General features: G+C 42.3%; 2 protein-coding genes and 1 long non-coding RNA gene across 6 annotated transcripts in view; 2 read left to right on the forward strand and 1 right to left on the reverse strand.

Moving 5' to 3' along the window:
• Positions 1-1962: 1962 nt before the first annotated feature.
• On the reverse strand, positions 1963-14971 carry INIP (INTS3 and NABP interacting protein). Of its 4 annotated transcripts, none has more exons than XM_065046378.1 (6): positions 14844-14971; positions 13874-14073; positions 13335-13421; positions 6337-6439; positions 3697-3787; positions 1963-2378 (listed from the first exon to the last, which is right to left on the reverse strand). In XM_065046378.1, exons 3-6 carry the CDS (start codon positions 13357-13359, stop codon positions 2283-2285), a joined length of 315 nt encoding a protein of 104 aa, XP_064902450.1. In that variant the 5' UTR covers positions 13360-13421; positions 13874-14073; positions 14844-14971; the 3' UTR covers positions 1963-2282. The 4 variants fall into 4 exon arrangements, with proteins under 4 accessions (XP_064902450.1, XP_064902452.1, XP_064902451.1 ...); XM_065046380.1 differs by having other exon boundaries at positions 13874-14070; positions 14844-14923; XM_065046379.1 differs by having other exon boundaries at positions 14762-14848.
• Positions 5319-13287, forward strand: LOC135577321 (uncharacterized). The gene is made up of 2 exons (XR_010469032.1): positions 5319-5426; positions 12905-13287. It is a non-coding gene; the product is annotated as an uncharacterized LOC135577321 (long non-coding RNA).
• Positions 14972-24972: 10001 nt separating the features above from the next.
• SNX30 (sorting nexin family member 30) overlaps positions 24973-26300 on the forward strand; it is a 53257-nt gene continuing 51929 nt past the window's right edge. The window contains exon 1 of the mRNA XM_013370779.3: positions 24973-25373. Within this exon, the coding sequence (XP_013226233.2) occupies positions 25212-25373 (162 nt within the window). The 5' untranslated portion in view covers positions 24973-25211. The remainder of the gene's footprint in view (positions 25374-26300) is intronic.

Raw genomic sequence — 26300 nt, forward strand, 5'->3', positions numbered from 1 at the left:
AGGTGAAAAGCTTTTACTGAAATTACTGTACAGAGATAGAGAAATGGTTTTAATACTGATTAATAGCAGAAAAGTAAGAGTGGCAAGACAAACTGATGCCTTTGACACTAATTACTAGAGTCTGCAGTTGCTAAGACAGAAGCTTTCATAGACAACATTTATATCTCTCACAGTTAATTATATCTACATATATCACCAAGTCCCTCACAACTGCACAGAATAATGTGAGGCATTATAACTTAAAAATATTACAACAGCAACAGCTGCATCGATTTTTCCCCTCTTTCAAATACCTACCTCCTTGAGCCCATGACCTGGATTTCCAAAAGCAAATATTTTGATATCTGAGATGAAAATAAGACAGCCATAAAGTTTATCTCCTTCAGTGAAGCAGTTATAGCTTTCCAAAGAAGGATCTTCACTGTTTCACTGCCTGGATTATATGCAGTCTGCGCAGCAAGGAGAGATTCTATCATTCAGTTTGTTAGCGCAGATGGTCCATTTCTAGAGGAAGCAGTCATTCTTTTGCCACCTTCCTCAAGTCAAAAGAAAAAAAAAGCTCCTTTAATGTTAAAATGCCTCGCCTAGTGTTTAAATTCAACTAAAAACTAAAATCCACACTTCCTGCTGTATCTGCTTTACCTTCTTTGCCTTTGTATGCTTCCAAATTTGGATTGATTCATAGTTGCCTCTTCTACATGGACAGGCAGGTTTTTTCTTCAAAGCATCTGAGATGCTCAGCTCACACTGCAGAATAACAAGCAGTCAGGATAGCTTCATGGTGAAGTTACTCCTGGTTATTAAAAACGAAAAATCTACACAGAGCCAACCACTGAAAACAGAAGTGACAGTACTCCTTTCCCCACTGCCCACAAAAAAAATCACTGTTCCCATGACTCACCACACCAGACCCCTCAAAAAAGCACATGATCTGAATATCTCACGTTACAATTGCACGACTTTAAGCTTTATTAGGCCTCCTCCACAAGATTCTCCTTCTGGAAAAGGTTTCAGTATGCTACAGCTCCTGCAAGCATCTGCACTCAGCTGAAGTATATGAAAGCTCTGGTGTTCTGGCCACACCTGCACCAATCTCTCGGCTCTCACTCCATTTCCTTACTTGTGAGGAATGGAATTGTGAACACTGCTCAGAGTCCAGTAATGGTTGCTGGGCTCAGGCAATCCCCTGCAGATGGAAACAGGACACCCTAAATGTCACTAAGGATATCTGCAGACTGGAATCCCCATGCGACAGCTGAGTTTCTGCAAAGGACAGAGTTGCTTCAAATCAGCACAAATTTAACAGATTTTTTTTCTAATTTCTGGTTCTCACTTAAAATCTCTTTTTATCTTCTAAAACTTGTCTCCATAGGTAAAGCAATCAATGTCCCAGTATAATTGTATTATAATAGTAAGCTGTGGAGATATAAGAAGGTTTATGTAAGCACTATTTTTCACTCCAAGTTACTTTACCCTGGTAGCATGATCACAATTCCAAAATAATTTACCTTAGGATTAACAGATTTTCTTTCAGCATATAACTAGAATTGCTTACCACCAATAAAAAGATGAAGGAAAAAAGCAAACAAAATGAAACACACTAAGTATTGAAAAGGTATGCCAAGAAAAATATGACCTTTTAAACTGAATTGTCCTTGCAGACAACACTTTTCATGTGAAATGTCCACAGACTCTAAAAGACTACTTCTGTCTGTTAAAAGACTGTTTAAAACAATTGCTTTTTCCCTACTTTAATTCACTTTCATATTTGACAAAACAAAATATAAGGCAGGCATATTATATCTAAGGACTTGAGACCAGATGATACTACAACAACAAACTGTACACCACTGTTCCTGCATGCAGTAAAAAGAGAGAGAAATAAAAAGAACTTTTGTCTTTCAGTAAAATAAAATACAGTACTGGTACACAATAAGAAGAAACACACATGCTGACAGAGTGTGAATCTCTTGATGACTCTGGTTTGGACATTTATTTAAAGGAAGCATGGAAATAGGGAAGAGCAAGCACTATGCACCTTGCACACCATAGGAAGTCTTACATCTGACTTTGACCTGACAGAGGAACAGAAATATAGGGTAGAAATCCCTGTTCACCAACATTGCTTTTTCATTGCTAGAGCTCACACTCCTGGAAAGGCAAACATAAAAATCCAGAAAAAAAAAAAAAAGGTTTTAAGATAAGTAAAGAAATTAAAAGGTCAGATAGTTCCTGCTATGGACAAAGAAATCAGAGCTTGCAGTTCTAAGAAACAACATTTCTCATTCGGCCTCAAGTCGAGGTAAGACAGGAAGAATAAGATTTCCAAATGCAGAGTCTTGAGTTATGAAGTATCCTGAGGAATGTGCATGTGCGTGCTGCAAAGAGAAAAACATTTGTTAAAGCATAACTCCCTGCAGCACCGATACAATTCAAGACTTTACAGCTTCTGCAGCATCTATTAATTATTCCTCCAAGTCTGCTCCTCAACTCCAATAGTCAAATTCAAAACCAGTATATCGGCCACATCTGATCAGGGCCCATCAAGGGAATTAACTTGGCCATTCCTTGCTACTCCTTTTTCAGGAAATCCCATGGACCTGGGGAGAGCAGAAAATGAACTCCTAACTGCTTTCCTTTATCTGGACCCCACGCTTCTACTCCCATCTACAACAAACTTACAAGTCCTCATATGTGACAGCTGCCACTTGCAACTACTACTATAATTTAATATAATAATTAATTTAACAACTGCTAAGTGTGCACAACCTGAGGCTGCATGTACAAATGCAATCTGACCAGACACACCCTTGTAAAACACGGGACACCAGCCTCCTGCTCATGTGATGTATATCTGCTTGTTCGCCTCAGGAGGGCAGCTGCTGCATACGGCTCTGGAAAACCTTTGTAAAATCCTACGTAGCCCTTCCCCGTTCAAAGACTGGACTCTGATAAGCTAGACAGCCCACATGTTCTATCCTTCACCACTAGGAAAAAGCCCCAGTGGCTGTCCTGAGCCAGCAGGACACCAGCCAGCGCTCACTTCTGCTCCCATTCATTTTCAGGGAAGCAACCTGGGACCTTTACTGGGTAACAGAAAAACAAGGCATAGGACATATGAACAGGGTTGCTAGTTTGCATCTCAATGTGTTTTTTCCACTCCTGTGTCCTCTGCCAAATACTAGAGTGCCAGAAAGGCAAGTGGCCATGTACTGTTTGTGCTGCTTAATTTCCAATCTCAACACCAGAATCAGCACCATTTGATATCAGCAAAATAGTAGCAAATAGAAGTCTGTAAATGTACAAAGCTTTCTACATGTTTCAACCCTGTCACTCATAACTGCAGGGTATTTACTTGGCATTTGCACAGATTCAACCAAGGAAAGCCATGTACCTAGTCCCCCCTACACTTCATGAGACATTCAGACATACGATGAAACTGATTCTTGACACAGACGTGCAAAACAGCTATGTTAATACTGCAGGCTACATTTTTACAACCATTTTGAGGGAGAATGAGCTGATAGATTTAAGTTTTCATCACAGCAGAAACTTCACTTGTGATAAATACAGAAATGTATGAAACCTAACCTCTAAAGGGAGCTTTTCATTCTCTCTAGGTGCAGGACTGCTCCCTGAAGGGATGCACATCTAAAACAGAGCCAAGCCATACTGAACCTGACCATATCAGCTTACCTGCAGGGCAGCCTTCTGCTGTGCTGCGATGTGCTGTTGCTCAGCGTGATCACGGAAATCCTTGTTCAGTGGTGATCTTGCAAGCGCAATGCTGCAAAAAAGAAAAAGATGGTATGATATGTACCACAGAAAAAAAATGATTCCTTGCCATTCTAGCCACAGATCCCGTGATTTCCACAGCTAACGATTTGTTTGACTCAAGGCTTGACAATTGTTAACTACTGTTTGGAATTACACTGTGTTAACATAAGAGAGGAAAGGAAAACAGAGTGACCATAACTGTATCATTTGACCTAGCATGAACAACTGATGTCAAACTAAACCACAAGACTCAGTCCTGAAGCCTGTTGTGGATTTTGCTCATGGGTGGAGCCCCAGTGAAGTCAGTGAAACCACTGGGGTGCAATATTAGACAATGTCAGCAATTTTGACAACAACAGCTTTGTGTTTCCACCATTACTCAATCACTCAGTGACTGTTCTAAGCAACTGTGATAAATAGAAGCACTAACAAGAGCTTTACAGTCTTCAGTATAGGACCAGTTCTTTTGTAGGTGGGCAGCAGATCACTGCTTACGGTAAAGGAACTTCCTATCGATGTAACTGCAATAATGATCCTCTGATGATAGCTTAGAGTACCTAAACTTGATTTTGTTTATTTATCTCAGTGCACCGTACATTAGGTTTCAACTTAAAATTTTGAAATAGGTTTTCTTGGGTTTTATATCTTAAGACTTGCCCACCTTGTTTACCGAAAAAAAAAAAAAAAAGCAGACTTTTTTCCCCCCAACTCTATATAAGTAACGTGATGAGCCATCCTCCAGATGGAAATCAGTGAGGATTGCCGTTAGAGCTGGAGTGCAAAGAAATTCACAACTGATATTGGCCCTGAAGACTGGTGCTGAAAGCCCAGCTCTCCTCAGTCATAGAGACAAAAGTATGAAGGACAACAACAGATCCATGCAAACTCATCAACTGACCTTTCCCAGCAGCTTCACGTCAACAGCTGATTTAGTAAATCAGTTTTTCAAAAGCAGCCATGCTCAAGAAAAGCCCTTTATAACCAAATCTATGTCTAAATGCATAATGAAACCTAAGTAACAATCCTCTGAGCAGATTTTACAACAAATAGTAAGATAACCTTTACTGGAGAACAGTACTACTCAATTTATTTAAAACTAGTATTTTCAGTTATTTTGAAGGTATTTATTTTGCATTTAATTGTGTACCCTCTACCTTTCCAATGTGATTTCTGCAGATAATCTTAAATCTTAATCACAAGCTGACACTTATCAAGAAAGGTCTTCTGTTCTTGGATAGAGGATTCCCATATGTCAAGGCTAGAAATCAATTAACTCACTCACTCTTAAGCTGACCATGCCGCTCTTGTGCTTTAGGTACATCAAGCTCCTTTCTGTCAAGTTTGCAGAATTCCTAGTCTCAATTCTGACAACACTGTGGTCCAAAACCACAGAGCTGCCACAACACCCCTTCCACAGAACTGTCAGCTTCTCAAAAATCACCCCTCAGCAACCATGCCAAAGCAGAGAGTTTGAAGCTGCTCTGTAGATTCCGCCCTCCCCTCCCTTCAAAATTAGTAAATTCTAATTCTGCTCACTAACATATAGCATTATTTTTCCTTACAGAAAAAACAAAGCAAACAAGCACTCTCTGAATCTCCACCAGACTCACAATGAAGCGTGGAAATACTGTTGCCAGGAGTCAGGAGTTGTACGTAACAGTATGATATTTCTATTTTCTTCTCTAATCAATAACTTTTGCTTGAATAATAACTGTATACAGAGTCATTCAGAGAACTAATTCAGGCGATTTCAAATATTCTGCATGTTTTTTGACAGTATAAAGGAATTAAAGGGGACCTAGAATGTCCTTGAAAAAAAGACCCGGGCAGCACTCAGACTGTATTCAGAGTATTTGATTCTTGTACAGACACTGCAGCAACACACCGTGTCTAGAATATGGCACTGCGCTCGCTTCATGCTAACCTGAAAGATCATCTACCTCAGTCTCTCCATATAAACCAGTGTGTGATTTTCTAGTTACCAATTTATGACAAAAATCTTATATTTTTGTCTTAAATGGGAGTAATCTCAGTGACAGCTCTTAAACTCAAGATTAGAGTATTACACCTTATGGTGTAGAACCATTCCTACAACACAGCATCTCCTGTAAGACCTACAGTAACATAAACCGGCCTTGTTTTGCAAACAGGGAGTTTCAAGGATAGCTCACTCCTGCTGTAACTGTTCCTCTCCAAACACACAGCACTCTGAACCAAATGGTCTGCTGCTTCCATTCCTTAGGGCATTTTAGCATAATGACTAAATGCTTTCCCAGTGCCTGCTCCCTGATTTTTCTTTAAGATAGACTTTAATACAGTTGAGTAAACATATCTGCTTCTCCCCTTCTCAAATGGAAGTTATGTAAGATAAAATTCAGGGTCTGCAAGCAATTTTAAATACTAACATGTTCCTGAAGTGCAAGATCTCTCTGACTGTTGTTGAGGATGGTCAGAAAAAACTTATGATAAATGTTGATATAAGTTTACAGCTGACTTGCGATTTTTTTTTTCCTTTGATGTAACCAGCGATGTCCAAACAGGTCTAAGAACATAAAATACCTGGCTCCAGGGTGATTTGTGGAAGACTGGTTTTGCATAAGTAATTTTCTCTTCTCCTTGTCTAGTTCTGCCAGGATTGCAACCCTATTTTTATTCTGGAAACCTGGTGGGAACGACAGAAACATATTAGAGAGATTTACTTGATTTCTATGGCCCAACTCTAATCTTGCGGAATTAAGTCTCTGTACAACATGACACTATGATAAATTCACTAATCTTCAAAGCCTTCCACCCATCTGAAAGGCTATTAATAAATAGGTTTCATTTTTCCTTTTCTCATTTTACGACATTAAATAGCTTCCTTAAGCTACCATACATATTAATATATACTAAAATACAGGTTTCTATCTCAAATTAGATCCTGCCCCTTCCCAAGCCAGTTCTGGAACTATAAACAAGGTACATAATCAAATACTTGCCTTTGAAAAGAAGTACACTTACCAGGTTCTAGATTTTAAACGCAGTCACTGAATATGCTACCTAATGGTAATAAGGGAGTAATATACTCAACGAGTCTAATTTCTCATGCCAGTAAACTCAAACTATAATACAAGTTTTACAGATGTAATAAGAATGAGACAACCACTAAGCTTGCACACGTACTTATACAAAAAACTGAAACCTTTTATTCAACCTATGCAGAAAGGTTTTAGTTTTAATACATTGATGCCCTTACATATACACACTACCCGTATTTCGAGTATGATCACAATAGAGTATGATGACAATGCTGGAACACAGAAGCAAAAATTAAACTGTCTGGACACAAGATGAGAACATGGCCTTTATTTGCTTTGCACATTATTCCCCCCAAAGGACCCTGTATCCTAGAAAAGGGGTCAGGAAGTGCAGTGAATGAGGGAATTTAGAAAATGCCTAAAATAGCTGCCATTTGTGTACTTTCAAAATTGCCTTCTAAATGAAAGTGTAGCAAAACTGATGTACATATACATGACTTTCAATGGTAAAGGATCTCTTTGTGGCCATCAAATAAAGGACACACGCAAGTCTCTGCTGTTACCCACTATGCCTGTACAGCAGAACTGCTGACAAAAGCTATAGAGCTGGCCCCTATAGGCCTCTAATCCACTAAGGACACTCCTCCTGTCAAGAATATAGATACACTTTTTAAAACTCTAATTTGCTGCTATTCCATAAATATCAAGGCACTACACTGTCATAAAAAAAAAAAAAAAGATTCAGAAGTTAATGCCCTTTCTTTCCTTCATACAAAAAGTCCAAGTCATTCCCATTAGACTCTGCTGCGTGTTGTACCCCTGCCCCTGTCCTGAGCGTTCTTTCAGTAACACCACTAAAAAATCATGGGATCATAGAACAATTTGGGTTGGAAGGGACCTTCAAAGGTCATCTAGTCCAACCCCCAAAAATGGTAGCCCACAAGCTGTTAGGGAGGCCAGACACACAAGGGAGTATTAGCGTGTCAAGGCAAAATTTCAAATTTACCTTCAACAGCTGCACTCAAAGTTCATTCCCTTTAAGAGATGTTCTGTTGCTGCTCAATTACATAATCCACTATTCCTTTAATCAGCATGGCTCAATGAAGGAGACAGTTATCAGGCAGAAACCTTCAACTCTAAATAATAATTTACATCTGTATTGCCTTGCTATCAAACCCTCACCTTTTTATTTTACTATGCCTAACATACACAGCCCTGAGCCTCAGTGTCTCAGAGCTCTTGAAAGGAGCTGAGTCGTCTGGTTACATTTTTATTGTGGTTTTATGCAATATCACCCATACCCTTTACATTTGTTAAAAGATTTTTTTAAAGTTAAATTTAATTGCTATTTTTCTATCTGTTAATCTCTCCTTCCTACACGGCATTAATTCCACTTAAGCCCTGTTTTGTACGTGTATTGATTCAGGTATTTGATGTTTCTCTGCACTTTAGGTAGTGTACACGATCTTTTTTGGAACACCCAGCACTTGCAATGAGTTTGAAACATTATAACACAGCTGAATGCATGCTCTGAGATATGAAGGCTGAGAGATCTTGCTAACAGGCTAAGATTCAACACTTCCAAGTTCCAGCTAGCCCAGATTTCACTTTCTTGTAAATTCTTGAGACAATGCTGTAACAGGATGTGTTACATCCTCTGTTAGATACCTCTAAGAAGGTCTTAGCTAAAGTCACTACATCTGTATGCTCATTCTGCACAGTTTTCAGCCAAAAAGCTTAATATTTGGCCTATTACTCAGCAGCCTTCTGCTAGTGCTTGTTTATCTTGAACTGCATAAATGCATGTTTGGAATTCAGACAATATGGGAACTGAGGAAACAAAAAGGAGACTATTTCTTAATGTAAGTTGCTGTCAGTTAAAAAGTCAAGACTAAATACGCTTACATTTATCATGAAGCAGATGGTATGATTCAGAAAGGCTTGAGACATGAAAGAACAACATTTTTAAAGCTGTTTTTAAACTGTGATCAGAAACTATGCAAGATTGTCTCCGTCTTCTATTTTAATACAAGTCTTACTATAGTATCTTATGGCAGAAACTCTAGATGGATTCAGAAAAAAGTGGGTTTTTTTTCTTCCTTTTCTCATCTCTCTACTAAGAGAGGGTTTAAAAAAAAAAGGAGTATTTTCCTCTAGAGTTCAGACAGTAACAATCAGCAACCTGCTGTATTAAAAAAGTCATTTAAGAGAATTAGTTAATGATAACTAGAAAAAAGCCTACTTGAGAGAATGGAGGACATCCAGCATGTACATGTTAGTGCTCCTCAGCTGAGCAATGTGAAATTCCTACAAGTATCTGAAATTTTTTATAATGCAAAGTAAAACCTGTTTGTTCAAAAGTTAACAATTGAAGGACATAAGAAATCCATTTTAGAGAGAAAACCTGTCATCCTTACAAAATAGTTAATTATATCTGGCACTACATAAGCAAGACTTTCATTTACGTTCTTCCCTGTTCAGGACCCCAAACTGCTTCCATGAAGACCAACCTGAAACAGCTACAGAAGTTTCCTACTTCGATTATAAAGAAAGTAATTTTTCACCTGTAGATTTGACATGTCTGTTTTGCTTTCTAGTACTAAACATGCAGACATAGAAAAACAGTGCCATTCTTAGTATAGACTGGATTCTCATCTGTAAAAGGAAGTGCAGATTTTCAAATACAGCAACTTCTTAATAAAGCTTTAAGCTTAGACTTCCCTTAACTTGCCTGATTTATGCTACTATTTTGAGTTTGAACAATTAATGAATATTGAAGTTAATTAATATTCTTCTCTGCTTTGCCGACACAAGTCCTGACACAAAATCACCCATTCAAGGCAGCAAAATAGATTAATGGCAGTGTCAGATGTCAAACTGAGCACCTGCATCCTCAGATTACTCTCCAAGGTAGCAGATTCAGAACAGTTAAAATTTAAACTTGTTCTGTCTGATACCCCTACTTCTAACATCAAGCACTGCATTATGTGCTCCGTGCAGGAGCTTAAAGTTTACTTGGACCGATGTTTTGCATGTGAAAGGCGGAAAATAAGAAAAACCTGACGCCTTGCTGAGCAATACTGGTCTCTTTAGGAGCTCACAGCAAGCTTCACTCTTTAAACTAATCCTAACACCTAACCTTACTGCCCTGCCTCACTGATACCTATGTCAGTCAGTTCTACTAGCTAGCTCTGCATGGCAAGAAACAGTATTGCCTTTATCGGCTTCAAATTCCTGCTTGTCATCTCCTATATTTTCCCTCATCTGTTGGTTGCTTCAAGTTCACAGTATAAGTTTTTTCTAATATGCATTATTTATAATTTGTCCATAGGCATTTAGCAGCACAAAAGAGCCCTCCGCCACTTTGTGTTTAAGATACACTTCTACCTGGAAAAATGGTTCCAAAGCCAGATGTCTGCTCTAGGCTCTGTGCATTAAAAAGCACTGTCACTGCACAATGTTCTGCCTGCTCCATTCAGAAAGCATCTCAGGGCAATTTCTTCACTGACATGCATGTTTTCAGAAATGGTAGCCTTCATGAAAGAGAGGCAGCAACCTCTTAAAAAGCAGAATCTAGAGACCTTATTAAGCACACAACACTTGAGAAAAAGGATTGAGTAACTATTTTGATTTCCGCTTCTGCTTATGACTACTGGCACCACAAAACATCATCTAATAGCCTGCTGCACATCAATACTTTTCAGTAACAATTTACATTTGGATATGCTTTCACATACATTGTGTGACAATGAAACAAGAGGCATATTAGTAATTAATTAATTTGAATTACTAAAAGATAAAATAATATTTTGTCCGTATCTCGAGAAAAAAGCAACATGCATAGCTGAATGTAAGTCATTGACTGCTCTACGGCTGCAAAGTCCTCCAGCAAACAGATATGCTACAGCCCTCAAGTACTACGCATAACACAGATCAGACTCAGATGCAGAGCAGCACAGTTTGCGGCTGATGGCATAATTCAATGCAGAACAGCACACTCTTCCCTTTTGACACCAACTAGGTGAAGAGAATGCTCAGAGTAGAACATTCTAGCTGCTCAGACTGTGTTACGTGAATGCACTCACACACCTTTAGCCCCAAAGGATAAACAACCACCAGGACAGAATGAGACCTTGTGGAATTGCTATAGGCTGAAGCTTAAATTCTGTATATATTTCAAGACTCTGGTTATTCTAGCATATCAGAACTCTTCTGAAAAGTTCAGGCCTCTTTGAAGCAGGACAGGTATTTCTTCCACCTTTGGGAATCTAAAGCAGAGTTACTTCCTGAGCTGACACATGGAGTCTTTAGTAACACACAAGGTACGCTCTGGACCTAGTGTGCACAAGCAGAGGCATTACAAAAGCAGCTTATTAATGCATGTTGCTTAAGCATTGCTAAGTGTTGGTGCAGAAGCAGTGTACTACCAAGCACATGAAAGTAATTTCTGTAATGCAAAAGCTGTTTCCATGGGCCCTTCTCCCTCAAGATGTACCACTCACCTTGTGGACAATACACAGTATGCTAAAAGCTTTCCCATTTCTTTTAAATGCCGCAATCAGTCCCACACAATTGGTTCCATGTGGTACTAACATCCTGAAGTAAGGCTTTCATTCAATTCTATTTGCTGCACTCATATGCAGCTCCTCATCTTTGAAATTCTAATCAAAAGAGTGCTTTCCCGAGAGGCCAATGAATTAAAGGAAGTACAGTTCACAAAATCTTAATCTTTGTAGTCCAAGTCTGCAATTACCTCCTAGGAAAATACTCAGTACTGATTAAAGGGAAAGAAACAACTCAGTACAAAGAATTACAAACACAGTCTACCGGCGTAGAAGGCTAATGCTTAATTCATCCCTACAGTTCTGTCTGAGTAAGTGCTACCATTCATAACTATCCAGGGAGAGCTTCAGTAAATCCTTATTACTTTTGTTCAAGAACAGGGAAATGAGAGAATGAATAGCTCAAACAGTATCATTACATGTGCCACGCAGCAAGCCAAAAGCGTGGCACTTGTCTCAGTAATATTCACTACCAGACTGCATCTGGCCAAGAGAAAGATACAGAGGCCTTGAACTGTTGCTTCTATTTACTTGTTCCTTTCTAATTTTCCTAGGTGTATTGTTTACAGGCTCATTTTGGTGACTAAGCTTGACAGCTATTTTTGCCTGCTTATTGCCAATAGTTTCCACATGACAATTAAACAGTTCCTTTAGCAAGTTTCTAAAGGGTACCTCAAAGTAAAAAAGCTGATTCTGAGGCTCTATTAAATGATAAGCTTCCAGAATTTGGAAGAAAAAAAGGCATTCCAGCACTAAAATCCCATCCTACTTCTCACTAAATTCACATATTTAAGAAAAAGAGCTTGTAACTGTCGATGCCAACATTCTATTCCTTGCAAGGATACTGACTTAGTATCCACAGAACAAATAAAGATTTACCATTGAGCACCAAAAACTTCTCAGAGCTAAAATCTGCAAAGAGATTACAATCTGCAATCTACGGTACTTCTTTCCCAACATTTTGCAGAAGCTCACTGAGTGTTCCAAAAACTACCTCCTGTTTGTCGAGTAGCAAGTAACATCCGTCTTTTGGACCACTCATTTCTTCTGTATCTGTTTTGAAAGCAGAGGGCCTTTGAAGGGGAAGGGAACTCCATGAGCGACCTGGTAACCCTTCAAAATATCAGCACTTCAGAATTAATTACACCCAGGGACTGCTTTCTCAGATAAGGACACTCGCATGCAAATGTGCACGAAGAAGTTCGAGGTTGCTGGGAAACTGAATTAATTTCTCACAACCAGTAAGTGAAGAGCCATACATGACAAGGTTCTTTCTCCTCAGCTCTTCTGCAGAAGAGACAAGCCTCCCAGTTCCACCAAGATTTTCAGAAAGCACCTCCAGAGGGCGATTTAAAACCCTCCTTCAATTCAGCATCTGACACCCTCTATCCCCTGCCTCAGCTCCCTCTAACACACCTGCCTCAGCCAGCCAGCCAGACCACTTGCATATTGTGGATGATTTTACAGGTGCAACTCTGACATGTCACCATGCAAAGAAACACTTCACCAGAGTTAGCATGATGACTTTATCTGTTTTTTATCTCCTAGGCCTGGCCACCTGTTGTCTGTCTTTCACAGCCTGGGTCTTGCTGCACCATCACAACATGGAGTATGTTAAGACTTCTGGCTGTCCCCTGATGCTAAGCGCAAGAACTGCAAGTCATGTTCAATGCTAAGCGTTGTTAAGTGTCCGAAATACGCTGCTGAAAACAACCACAGCAACACAGACATGACAGGTACTTCATAACCTGTGCATGAAGAAATTCGGAGCTCCCCATCCATGGGTGTTTTTTTTTTTCAACCATTTAATGTGTGTATTTTCTCCCAGAAGGCTTGCTCACATTATTGTATTTTCAGCCCCACCTTTCTGCCTCTGTGCCTATTTTTGCCCTTTCTATTAAATAAACTTTTGGCTCTGGTGACTTCACTGACATTTTGCTCATGGTCTTTACCCTTGAATACTTTGACTAAAACCCACCTTGTCCTGAAGAATTTGCTGCCATCCTTCAAATTTCAGACCTAGTTTTATTAAGCAGCAGTTCAAATCCTTTAACTCCACAAATATCTGCAAAATAGGCATAATACAAGATAAACATATTCGTTTAAAAGAAAAATTTGGATTTCATTCTGTTATACATTTCATAAACGTGGCAACTGTCACGAAGCATAAGCCCAATACAGCATGTGTATTGCTTAAAATATGTAACACCATTTATATAGTTCTGATTGAAAGTCTTAGCTTAAAACATAAACAGTTATGATCAATTCTTTTTCAGATTCTACTAATTTAACCTTTAGAATCATTCACACGTTTTCCTAACAGAACTTCTTCCTGACAAAGTATGTCAGACTACACTTAAGAGCCATGTTATAGCATTATGCTGCTTAAATGCTAAAGCCCAAAAAGATCTCAGTTTAGGCTCTAACTCAAGCAAACTCATTATTTGAGCTGAAGGCTACCATCCTCACAACTGTGTCAAAACAAAAAGGTATGCCCAGTTCTCAGCCACATGTCACCTCAAACCACGATCAACTTCTGTTCCCATTAAGGTGCCGGGCTGCAAAGAGCAGAGGCAAAGGGCTCCAGCTCAGCCGGGTGGAGGGCAGGGATGGGAGCACCAAATCCTGCAGGACACGTGAACCAGGAGCCTCAGATTCCAACGGGAGGCCAGGAAACAGTTACAGGCTGGAACTGCGGTCCCCGAGCAGCAACGCTACTGCAACAAAAAAGTAATTCAGTAACAGTATTAATGAAGAGCAGTGACACCCGTCAGAACACGTTTCTCCTAGAGGAGAATCATAGAATCATAGAATCATTTCGGTTGAAAAAGACTCTCAAGATCATTGAGTCCAACCATAATCTAACTCTGGCACTAAACCCTGTCCCTAAGGACATTGTCTAAACACCTTTTAAACACCTCCTGGGATGGTGACTCCACCACTGCCCTGGGCCGCCTGTTCCAGAGGCTTACAACCCTCTCCAGGAAGAATTTTTTTCCCAATATCCAATCTAAACCTCCCCTGGCACAACTTGAGGCCATTTCCTCTTGTCCTATCAGTTGCTACTTGGGAGAAGAGACCAACCCCCTCCATGCTCCAACCTCCTTTCAGGCAGTTGCAGACAGTGATCAGGTCTCCCCTCAGCCTCCTTTCCTCCAGGCTGAACAGCCCCAGCTCAGAACGGCCTGATCTGCCCCGCGGCTGCGGGCCGGCGAGAGCCGCCCGGGGAGGCCCGCCGAGCTCCACGGGGCCTCAGGCGCCGGCGGGCTCGCAGACGGCTCCGAGGTGACCGCCGACAGGCCGGGAGCCCGCGGAGAGCCCGGCTTGTCCCGGGCCGGGCGGCGGGGGAATGAGGGACGGGACAGCCGCGCCCGCACCCCCGCGGGAATGGACTGTCCCGCTCACCTTTTCCCCTGCCTACAACACACCGACGCTCCCTCGCTCTCCCCAGGACTGTGGGGATGCGCCCGATCTCCCCTGCACCCACCTGCCCGCACGCTCCACTCCCCGCCGCCTCACGGCCGCCCCGTCCCGCCCCTGCCCAACTCGAGCCCCGCCGCAGCCAATGAGCTCGCAGCACATGATCATGATGCACACGACGCGCGACGATACCGCCCCCTCCCGCGCCATCAGCGCCTTCCCAGGCGGCGGCGAAAGACGTCACGTCGCGTAGCTTGACGGACAGGTGGGAGTAGCCAGTCAGCTACTAGTGAGGTTAGGCGAGCCCGCCCCCTTCTCGCTCTGGGTCCGCCCCCGGTCGCTAGGCAACGGACAGGGCCGAGGGTAAGGCCCGGTATGGCGGCCGGGCCGTACCAGCTGTGCTGTGTGGGGCCGAGCCCAGCTGAAGGGGGAGTGTAGGGGAAAGGGCCCTGGGGGTCCTGGTGGACAGCAGGATGACCATGACCAGCACTGTGCCCTTGTGGCCAGGAAGGCCAATGGCATCCTGGGGTGTATTAGAAGGAGGGTGGTTAGTAGGTCAGAGGGGTTCTCCTTCCCCTCTACTCCGCCCTGGTGAGACCACACCTGGAATATTGTGTCCAGTTCTGGGCCTCTCAGTTCCAGAAGGACAGGGAACTGCTGGAGAGAGTCCAGAATAGGGCAACAAAGGTGATTAAGGGAGTGGAACATCTCCCTTATGAGGAAAGGCTGAGGGAGCTGGGGCTCTTTAGCTTAGAGAAGAAGAAACTGAGGGGTCACCTCATTGATGTTTATAAATATATAAAGGGTGACTGTCACGAGGATGAAGCCAGGCTCTTCTTGGTGACAAACAATGATAGGACAAGGGGTAATGGGTTCAAACTGCAACACAGGACGTTCCACTTAAATATGAGAAGAAACCTCAGTGCGGGTGCCAGAGCCTGGCCCAGCTGCCCAGGGAGGTTGTGGAGTCTCCTTCTCTGCAGACATTCCAACCCGCCTGGACACATTCCTGTGTAACCTCATCTGGGTGTTCCTGCTCCATGGGGGTTTGGACTGGACGAGCTTTTGAAGTCCCTTCCAATCCCTGACATTCGGTGATTCTGGGAGTTTAGTTAGCCCCCAGCATTTATTTCTACTTCATGACTCCTGTGAGGGGCAGCACGAGGAGCACCCTTGGGTCACACTAAAGCATCAGCATACTTAAGTATAAAAAAAAAATATAAAAAAAATAAAAAGTGGAAGAGTGGTTTAATTTTTTTATCACAGCCAAGGAGTTTGAACATGGCAGGAATGATTCTTTGGCATGAATTCCAGAAAGGGTTGTGCATTCATACTGCTAATGCATGGCTTGTTTTTGAAATGTCAAGGAACATCTCTATAAGTTAATGTATCTTAAGTGATCTGTCCTGGGAACAGTTCTTCAAGCCTTATACAGCAAGCTCTGACTTTTTTATTTTATGTCCTTGTGGTTAAAATAACTGAAGTTTGACTCAAACGCACCTGAGTAGTGATTTGAACTGTAGCCCTTAACAGTCGTGCCTCTGATCATATACAAGTAAAATAAATTCTTAAGAACTGCAATCAATAAAGAATGTAATGGGCTGCAAACAGAAGGGGCCAACACTGACCTCTGGATAGCCAAGAAATCAGTCACATTGCCTCATTAAGTTTTATATGTGGTGTTTTTTTAAGGTAATAAACAATTTTTAGGAAAAAGGCCCATTTTAAGAACCAAATTTTCAGTGCAGGACATCAGGTTTTTTTTTTTTTTTATTAGTCTTAGTTCAAGGTGTCTTTAGTTAGATACGCTTTTACTGCAATACATTAAACTTTAATACTGAGGTTTTGGTGGTGTGTGGAACTGGCATTTCCGAGCAAATGACATACTCAGGGCAAGGGGGATCTCTGATCTGGTAGTCAAACCTTCTGTACTCTGCAGGTCATCCAATTCATCTGCTTTATCTTCCATCAGGTCTTAGAAGTCCTTAACCTCATCACTTCCTAGGCTTAAAGTGGAAAAAGGGCTTATTAAAAACTGTTGGTGTAGTTACAATGGAATTATTTGTATTGGTAAAAACATACATGGGATGTACACAGTGCTGAAGTGCACACTAGTCTGTTAACTTGGACAGCCAAATATATACGAAATTGTTGAAAGCAACTAGCAGTTTTTTAAGATATTATCCTATAGCCAGCCATACTAAATTATGTAGAGATAAATTACATTTTTGACTGTACAAAATATATACAAATCCTATCAGTACCTAGAATCATTAATTTGACTTAAAATAGTGTGCATTATTTTTATACATATAAATTCTGTGAGATGGGAAATGTTTTGCTAACCAAACATGGTGTCTGTCCATATATTTATACTTGCTTTTCAAAGCCTCACTAAGTGTGAAAATTGTAAATCTGAACAAATCTATGTCTAGAGATTTGTATCATCCGGATTTAGAATTTAGCTACCTAGATCGTTTGCCTGGGTGTTTGTGTGTGTGTGTGTGTGTGTTAATGAAAACCCAGGCCAGCACCTGAACAACCAGCAATCATCTGAGAATCTCAGGGAGTTTTATATTTGCTTTAAAGCTCTGTTAATGAATGCTGTGGATGGCAAACATTGCTGCCTCTCCCACATACAGACATTATTTTCAATTCCTCTTTGCCTGAGTAGCTGATGCAGTGTCTTCCTTCCTGATGATGGTGGTGTTGGCTTGGTTGTTTTTTTTGTTATTATTTTATTATTATTTTTGTAATTTCTCACTGTGCCTTGAGAACTGTCAAATGTGCTGTTGTTTGGTATTTTTTTGTGTGTGCATGGGGTTTTTTTTGTTTGTTTACATGTTTGTTTCTTTATTTTTTCTTTTCTTTTTTAATTCCTTTTAATTATTCTGTCTTGGGTGATCTGCAGTCCATTTTACCTAGACATCTTGCTTGTAATCCTTAACTGCTGAGAAACATTGCAAGTGAAGAGCAGCACAGTGCTTAAGCTGATAATAATAATAATAATAATAATAATAATAATAATAATAATACCGGTGCATTTCTCTGCATTGTCATGGTGGGACAGAGAATGTGAGTGATTCTGAAAAGCTGCAGATTGAGACATAAAGGCTTAGCTGCTGGGCTAATTCTTCTTGTAAGAAGAATTAAGTAATGGACAGTGGTCCTTGTCTGTGGATTGAGGGAGGAAGGTAGAAAAGGAAAAGGTGTCATGGCAAGGAGGAGCCATCGGCAAGGAAACTCAGGTGCAGAAAGGCCGGGGCTCATTAATTCTGCAGTTCTGTACAAATGTGATGAAAATTGATCATAGTAGTAACTTTGAGCATCTCTACGAAAATGTAATCCTGCCTCAAGTCAAATGATCCTTTGTCTTTACGAAGAGTTTCAGATCAGTAAATTAATTTCCTCCTCGGGTTGTAGAAGCAGAAAGGAACGTAGCTCTTGCAAGGAAGAGTCTAATCTCTTGTGCATCAGAGTACTTTAATTTTTCCCCCAAGTTCCGCCTTCTTGTTCACCACTGTCATATAAAAAAATTGCGAAACATAACATTTGTAGCATGTCTATCGGAAAGTCATTACAAAATCTTTGGTTTAAAAAAAGTCTCTTCTTGAACATTGGCTCCCAAATCTGGCCATCCTGCTTACTGAGCCAATAAAATGCTGTTTTCAGGCTGCTGTTCTCGTCATCTTGGTGTAGAAGGAGCCATGTATCTCATCAAATAAACACAAGCTGAGTTAAATTGGATGTGATACTGAATGATCATAAACTGCAACATTTCAAAATGGCCATGGGCAGTTCTATTCCCTACAGGCTGCTTGCAGTTGACAAAGCTGAGGTAAAACAGTGATTTACTCTTTTTTGTCTTGCTTTTATTTTCCTAAGTCAAAATAGGCTGTGCAGGATGTCTCCTTGGCTAGAGCCAAGATCTTCCAGAGGGCTGCTTTTATTGCCAGCTGGCAGAGCTACTCATACAGATCCATTCTAAACACTTCCATTTATGTCTATATTTATTGTGCATGTCACAAAACAAATAAACAAATTAGATTATTTTGAAGAGACTTTAAACATTTTAGTTGGATTACTCTTTTATATCCAGTTGCCTCAAGGTACTATAGCCATAACTGTAATCCTCCTCCATGATTGGACTTCTGATTTTTAATTTGGTAGCCATTTAGCACAGACTTCCTCTTTCTGTCACAATGCCCTGTCTCGCCACAATCCTATTTATTGGTTCCCCATCAAACTTGATGGCTTTGAAGGCTTTTGATGCAGCGAAAGCTCACCCGTTAGCTTAAATGTGCATGTGAACAGTGCTGTTGACTTGACAGTGATCCCATCTCTGTACAGAGTCAACAAGCACAGGCATAAGATTTAACTGGGTCAGGTCAGAAGCCCGTTCTCTTCAACCTGCAGTACAAGACATAAACTGTAGCAGCATACAGGATGGACCTTTTTTCAAAACATAGGAACTGATTTTAATGTTTTTACATCTTCTCAGATGCTCTTGTTTCGTACTATTATAGTTTCATATGTGCTTATGTGTAAAAAAGACACAAAGCTTATCCTCTCCAGGTAGAGCACAAGGGAAAAAAGATAAAACGGTCAAGGAGAGCCTGTTCACAATGGGGAAAAAAGCTTTTAGTGCCATTGACCTGGCAAACCAGCCAAGCCTGACAGTCTGGCTGGTGTGGCCTCCAGCCTCCCGTATTGTTTGTTCTTTTTACTGTCTGGAGTGTGCTCTAGAGAAGAATCCTGTAATTTAGGCTTTAAATAGAATACTTGATGAAAAGCAGGTGAGTTTTACATGTCTGGCCTAGTAAATAAATTCAACCTGAAGTTGGCCTCCTGCTATTATTCATTGTAAACTGTATTACCATTTTATGTCTCATTATCTGAACAAGAAGATGAAGATGCATTACAAAAATAATGCTATGAAACAACTGAGAGTCCTTTTCAGGCTCACACTGAGCACTTACAAAGCTATCTGCCATTATAAAAACATCCTGAGTGGTATTGTTGGAGTACCTGGCACTCCAGAATGAGTGGCCTATCTTTACATTTGTGAATAGGTTTTCCTATAGGTGCCTTCCAGTTATTACTGAGTTGTTCCAGTCCTTGCTTTGAAGAAAAGCACTTTGCCACCTAATGTTGTATTGCTGCTATGTAGTATATTTGCTTCTATCTGTAATGTCTGTCAACTTATTTTAAAATTAGGAATTGTATTAAATAACAAAATGCTCTTTTCTAGAGGATTTGGTCAGGTAATAGAGAAAGCACCTGGATCTCAGAACCACCCACCAAACTGCTTCTATACTGTGAACTGCAGTTACGTCATACATAATGCAACTCAATAGCTTTGCATAGAATCTCTTCAAAATTCCTCTTCTTGCTTATGTTGGCCTATGTCCCACCCTTAGTAAAAATCACAGGAGATGGTAATGTGCATAGAATGATCTCCAGTTGGTGCCAGAGGTGCTTAATTAAAATATATATCAGCCCTGGTTCGAGAAGATGCAGCTAAACAGCAGAAGCAATACGAGTAATTCCTGAACTAACGCTGCCTTAATGGAGATGCAAGATTATCACTGAAATGGTGGGATGAGAAGGTGAACTGTATATCCTTCCCCTGTATTTATCCTAAAAACAATCCAAAGGGGTATTCTGAATGACTTCTGTTTCAGTGATACAGAGGCAGAACTATTTTCTTCAGAAAAAAAACCCAAACAAACAACAACACATGGAACTGGTGGCATTTGTCTTGCATTTGTGAGATTCTTGACCCCCAAACAGACAATTTGTCTTCTTGCCCTGTTAGTACTATGTGCATACTTATTCTGTTTTATCTTGTGTCTGAGCTGAAATTATATAAACATGATAAATAGTTAAGATTTTGCTAGGAGAGCGTGCCTGTTTTCTCAGGTTAACTTGGTTTAAGAGGTGGGCATTGAATCACAGTCTCTCTTCAGCCAGTCACTGATTTTGATTTTCATTGTGTATTTTATTCTGTTGGCTGCATGTTTCATGTGCTGATTGTATTTAGCTTGGTCAATGTTTAACAAAAAGAAAACTCAATAAAAATGTCACACAAAATATTACAGTCATAAAATTATACCACCACAGTTGGTGGCACTGAGTAGGAACTGGAGAATGGAACACCCATGTGATTAATCACTTTTAACTTCTTAGCAGAATTAATACATTTATTTATTTCAGTGCTGCTACTATAAGAAAAATAGACACTTTCCTTCCTCAGGTTTTGGCTGTACATTCTTGTGCCTGCAGCTGGAACCAGATGACCCACATGCTGATGCATTTAGAGGTTTTCTATTTGTGTGTGGAAAAAAATTCCTACAAGAAATCAGCTACATAATGTACCTTTTTCTGTTTTGTTTCATGCACATAAGATTTGTAGTTATTTATGCCCTCTGTTGATAATGCATAACTAGTTCTAACTGAGGTACAAGAATTTGCTCTCAACTCTGATTTTTCAAATGCAAGTCTTAAAATGTTTTATATTTTGTCTTTTTGAAGTTCCAGCTCTTGAAATCAAGTATGTAAGGCTGTCATCTTCCATGTCAAAAAAAGAAAATTTTCTCTCATGGCTGAAGAGGAAGCTGAAAACTTGCCTCAGTCTGTGATATGAACTTGCAGAGAAGACAGCAAATAAAAGGTTAGCTAGTTGTACAGATTTTTTCAGATTACAAATTTAAAGTAAGTTTTACGTATTTTGAGATACGATTTATAGTTTTTGAGGGTGGTGAGGCCCTGGAACAGGCCACCCAGAGAAGCTGTGGATGCCCCATCCCTGACAGTGCTCAAGGCCGGGCTGGATAGGGCTCTGAGCAACCTGGTCTAGTGGAAGGTGTCTCTGCCCATGACAGGGGCTGAACTACATGATCTTTAAGGTCCCTTTCAACCCAAATGGTTGTTTGGTTCTATCAGCAATTCTGTTTCTCAGAATGACAGTTTGCATCTGCTACTGAAGGTATGGATCATCGCTAAATGTAGATTGCTGCCTATACAGATATTTACAGACATGGTACTCACTGAAACCAGGGGGAGATAGATACCTGTCTCTAGTCCTGAAGAAATTTATGGATACCCTAACCCTGTCTGTGTGGTTTCACTAAATGCATGTTAGTATCAGAAATGAGTTGTAGTGAACATTTATATTGAAGTGACCTAGGGATCAATATAGGAAAAAGACCGGCTGAACAATTAACCATCTTGACTTTATAGCACGCCATGGTGTTGGAATTTTGAAATTAAAACATCACAGTCAGAATTTAGGAGTACCATCATTATTATCACCAGGTTTGTCTTTTTTCCTGGATAAAAGTCCTTCTGCTAATGTCTTCTGAACTTTTCCCAGCCAGACTTCAGCTTGCTTGTATTCACGGGTGCACAAATATTCCTGTATTCTGCATGTACTGATCCAGTTAGTTATTTGAAAGTGATCCCAAGTAGTTTATGTGAGATGAAAAGACTAAGAGTGACATGTTTCAGCTCCACGCAGAAACCATCTAGGTAATGCAAATAAATGTAATTGGTAAACAAAGAGGTATATATTGCCTTTACATTCAGTATTCACGGGGAACTAGACCAGTAAATGAAACACTGGAGACTGGCACTTCATCCTTGTGTACAGGAAAACTGAGAGGTCACCTCACATTGCTTCAGAATCTAGATATACAGCTTTCAGAGCAACAAATGTTATCTGAATCACTGAATGATTCAGGCTGGAAGGGACCCAGGGCAGTCTCTCATCCAACCACTTGCTTAAAGGAGGGTCAGATGTGAGATCAGACCAGGTTGTCTCGAAAAATCTCCAAGAGTGAAGACTGCAGCACCTCAATTTGCAACCTGGTCCGACGCTTGGCTGTCCTCAGGGGCAAAAACTTCTTCCTAACATCCATCATGAATCTCCTGCTTCAATTTATGTCTGTTGTGTCTTGTTGTGCTCTGCACTGCTGTGAAGAGCCCAGCTCCATCTCTTCCATCTCTTCCCTATGGGGTGTATTGGGGGCTGCAATTAAGTGCCCTTGAGGCCTTGTCTGCTCCAGGCTGAAAAGAACTTGGCTCTGCAGCTTCTGCTTGCAGGCAACAAACATCTCAGTGCCCTCCTCTGAACCTCCTTTAGCTTTTCAGTGCCTTTCTTGTATTAGTGGGCCCATAATTGGACACAGTATTTCTGATAAGGTCTAATAAGTGCTGAGAAGAGAGTGATAAATGCTGCCCTCGATCTGCTGTTACTTGCTGTCTAGGCAGCCTGCATATTGCTGTTCATCTTTGCTGCAAGGATGTAGCAGGTTTATGCCCAGTTCACTGCCCCCACTAAGCAAACAGGTTTAATGAGCAGAAGATCATTTGTATCAGCACAGTGCTAGAATGTGCCCAAGTGTCCAAGTTTCGAGTGCATTGGTTTAAGCATCCCTGACAGGCTTCCTTTGGAGAAGGACTTGAGTTGGAAACACAGCTGGATGAGGATGCTTAAGGGAAAAGATAGGAAGAGCTCTTGGTAAGTTGTCAGCCTTTGAGACACAGGACTTCACAAACCTGAAGGGAACTGGTACCAGGGCAGCGTGGCAGATACACAAACCTGCCTGCTGCTTTCTCACAACAGTTTCCACTTCAAATTTGGATAGTCCAGAAGAAAGCCAGGGTGTCTGTATTTATGCTGGCTAATTTGTGTTGCTTCCTTTTCCTGATAAATAGGTTGTTTCTTAAGTGTAACGAACAAGACATATTTCACAGCCTCTTTCTCACTTGGGCCTGGGACGTGATAGGGGATTTTGATCATTACCGGAGTTCCAACCTTACATAATATTAAGTTGTTTTTTATAGTATAGATGTATTTTTTCATAGTTTTTGCTGTGATAAATAGCGTTTCTTTTTGCAATGCAGGGCCACAGTGTTGCACTCCCATGTTTGTCCTGCTGCACAGCACCTGGTGATGACACCTGTAAAACTTGCCAGCTTAGATTTAGGTAGCAGTGCTGCCCTTTTGATTTTGGTAGCTGTACTCCCCTGAGAAAAGTTAAATGTGAGCAAAAACGTGTATGGAATCCAAGTCCTGTTTGGTCATGTATCTGTATGCATATCTTTATTTATCTATATATAGCCGGAAGGGATTATGAGGGTCTCGCAGGGATTCATCTCTTCCCTCAGTAGTATGTTAATCTATTACATCTAATTAATGCTGAGCAAACTATTCGCAAAGAATAATTTATCAGACAAATGTAGCTGCTTTATGTGTTCAGGGAATATCTCAAACCAATGATTTTTTTCCTAGTTATTAATTATTCAACAGTCATCAGCACTTTTTGATAGAGGATACATCATTGAATTTTTGTAATTGATATATGCTGGTAGATGAATTCGCGTGGACATTTCTACAGGATTTGATATAACCTTTCAGCTCATTTTAGGAAATCATAAGAGACTGAATTTTAAGTTGTCTGAAAAAAATACAAAAATTCTTTGTACACAGGGTCAGAGTAAAACTTTTCAGTGCATCTTTTGATTTTTTTTCAAATACAAAAAGAATTATTTGCAATGAATTTCAAGAAGCTCCCGTGTGAAACATCATTCTACGAAAATGTGAAATCTCCCAAGTGCGGTGAAAGCAAACACACGGCAAGTGTTGAAAGCGTGTTGCTGTGGTTTGCTGGCCTAACGAGCAAGACATCTGCCTGTCTGCTCGCAGTGTACACCCAGCCCACGGTCAATATGAGGTTCCCGAGGAAGAAGAGCCCCCACGCCCGCCTGGGCAGCTCCGTCCTCCCGGTGGGGCCGGAGGAGGCACCTCCTGGCCCCTACTGCCACTTTAGCCACGACCGCAGCTCGCGTCCTGCACGGACAGCCGCCGTCTTTCCAGTTTCCCTTCCGACACGTAACCAGTTTTAAGCCGGCGAGCCGAGCCTGGGAAAGCCGAGGAGCTGGCTTGCTTTTGGGGCGTGTGACCGCCGCTGACACCGCCGCTAGCGCCGCAGCCGGGGCTTCCCGCCGGGGCCGCCCGATGGCAGCACGGCAGCGCCCGCCCGCTCCGCTCCGCTCCCCTGCCCGGGCGGCGGCTGGTACCGGCCGTCCCGCCCGCCCGGGCCTGCCGGGGGCGGGCCCTGCGCCGCTGCCGCCGCGCGGGGGCGGCCCCGCGCCTTCCGCTGGTCCCCGGGGCAGCGAGCGGGCGGGCGGGGCAGCCCGGGGACCGCGGCGGGCTGGGGGGGCAGGTGGCGCGGATGGTGCTTTGTAAAGGGGCGGGCGGTGGCTGCGCGGGCAGGCGCTGCTCTCGCTCCTCCTCCTCCGCCGCCTCCTCCTCCTCCTCCTCGTAGCGCGGTGGCGGCGGGCAGGCTCCGGCCGCGGCCCCGCAGCTCCCCGCCGAGGCGGCGCGGCCTCCGCTCCCTCCTTCCTTCGGTCGCTGTCCGGCCCCGGCACGATGTCGGGAGGCGCGGCGGGCGCCCCCAAGCCTCTCCCCTCCTCCGGGCCTAAGTCATTGCGGGAGATGCCGCATCCCCTTGCCACGTCCAGCAGCGAGGAGATGGGGCCGGCGCTCACCCCCAGCCCCGACCTGCTCCTGCCCCGCAGCATTGCCGACAAGGTACGGACCGGGGACGGGGGGCCGCGGCATTTGGGGGCTCTCTTCTTTGGAGGGGGAACATGGAGAGGAGGGAGAAGGGCGGTGTGTGTGTCTGCCAGCCACATCTCCTTCCCCAGCTGCATCTCTCTCCCCCCGCGGGGAAATTAACCCCTGGGCGCTGCTGACATCCACTGCAACAGCCCGGGGAGAGAAGGGGGGAGAAGGCACCAGGTCGAGGGGCTGGAGGCATCGTGTCCCTCCGTGCGAGGGGCCAGCTGGGACACCAGAGCTCTCGCTCTCACCGGAGTGGGTGTGAGAGGCAAGACTTCACTGACTGTATCCTCCTGTGGCTCATACTCTCTACAGATGGGTCTGAATGCTTCAGGAATTGCTTCAGCCCCCTCGACGCCTCCTTCCTGTAGCCCTCATGAGGAAGGCTTGGAGCTGCTGTTGTTTCCTTACTACTGAGCTTGGCATCAACTTGTATGTGGTTGTCGTTTCCAGAACTGAGCTCCTTACTTGCTTCTTCACAGCAGAAAGGATGCTGTTGCAGAAGCATCTGTGCCTGCTTTCCCTTCCTTAGCACTGGCGTGTGTCCACAGGACACCAGCGGGCTTTGCAAAGTGCTTTTTCTGTCTGTGGGCCTCTGATGTGATAATTCCTGAATGTGAAAGCAGTAGAGACAGCACAGCGCTGCTGATACGTTAGTTACTCCTATAAGGACTTGGTATCTCTGTGGGCAGACTTCCTGAAATGTCTTAAGGTAGTATTTCCTGGGAGTAAGGGCTGCAAGGGGTGAGATCAGTTTGCAACTTTATAGTAAACGGTTCTGGGCTGGCTGGTGTGAGTATGTGTTACAGAGCTGCTGGTGGCAAGAGGTGCTTCCTATGGCTGTTTTCCCCAGGAGCATGGAGCTGCTTCTGGGCAGGATGGACCTGCCAGCAGTAG

Source organism: Columba livia, chromosome Z (assembly GCF_036013475.1).
Source record: "Columba livia isolate bColLiv1 breed racing homer chromosome Z, bColLiv1.pat.W.v2, whole genome shotgun sequence".
Taxonomy (NCBI): Eukaryota; Metazoa; Chordata; class Aves; order Columbiformes; family Columbidae; genus Columba; species Columba livia.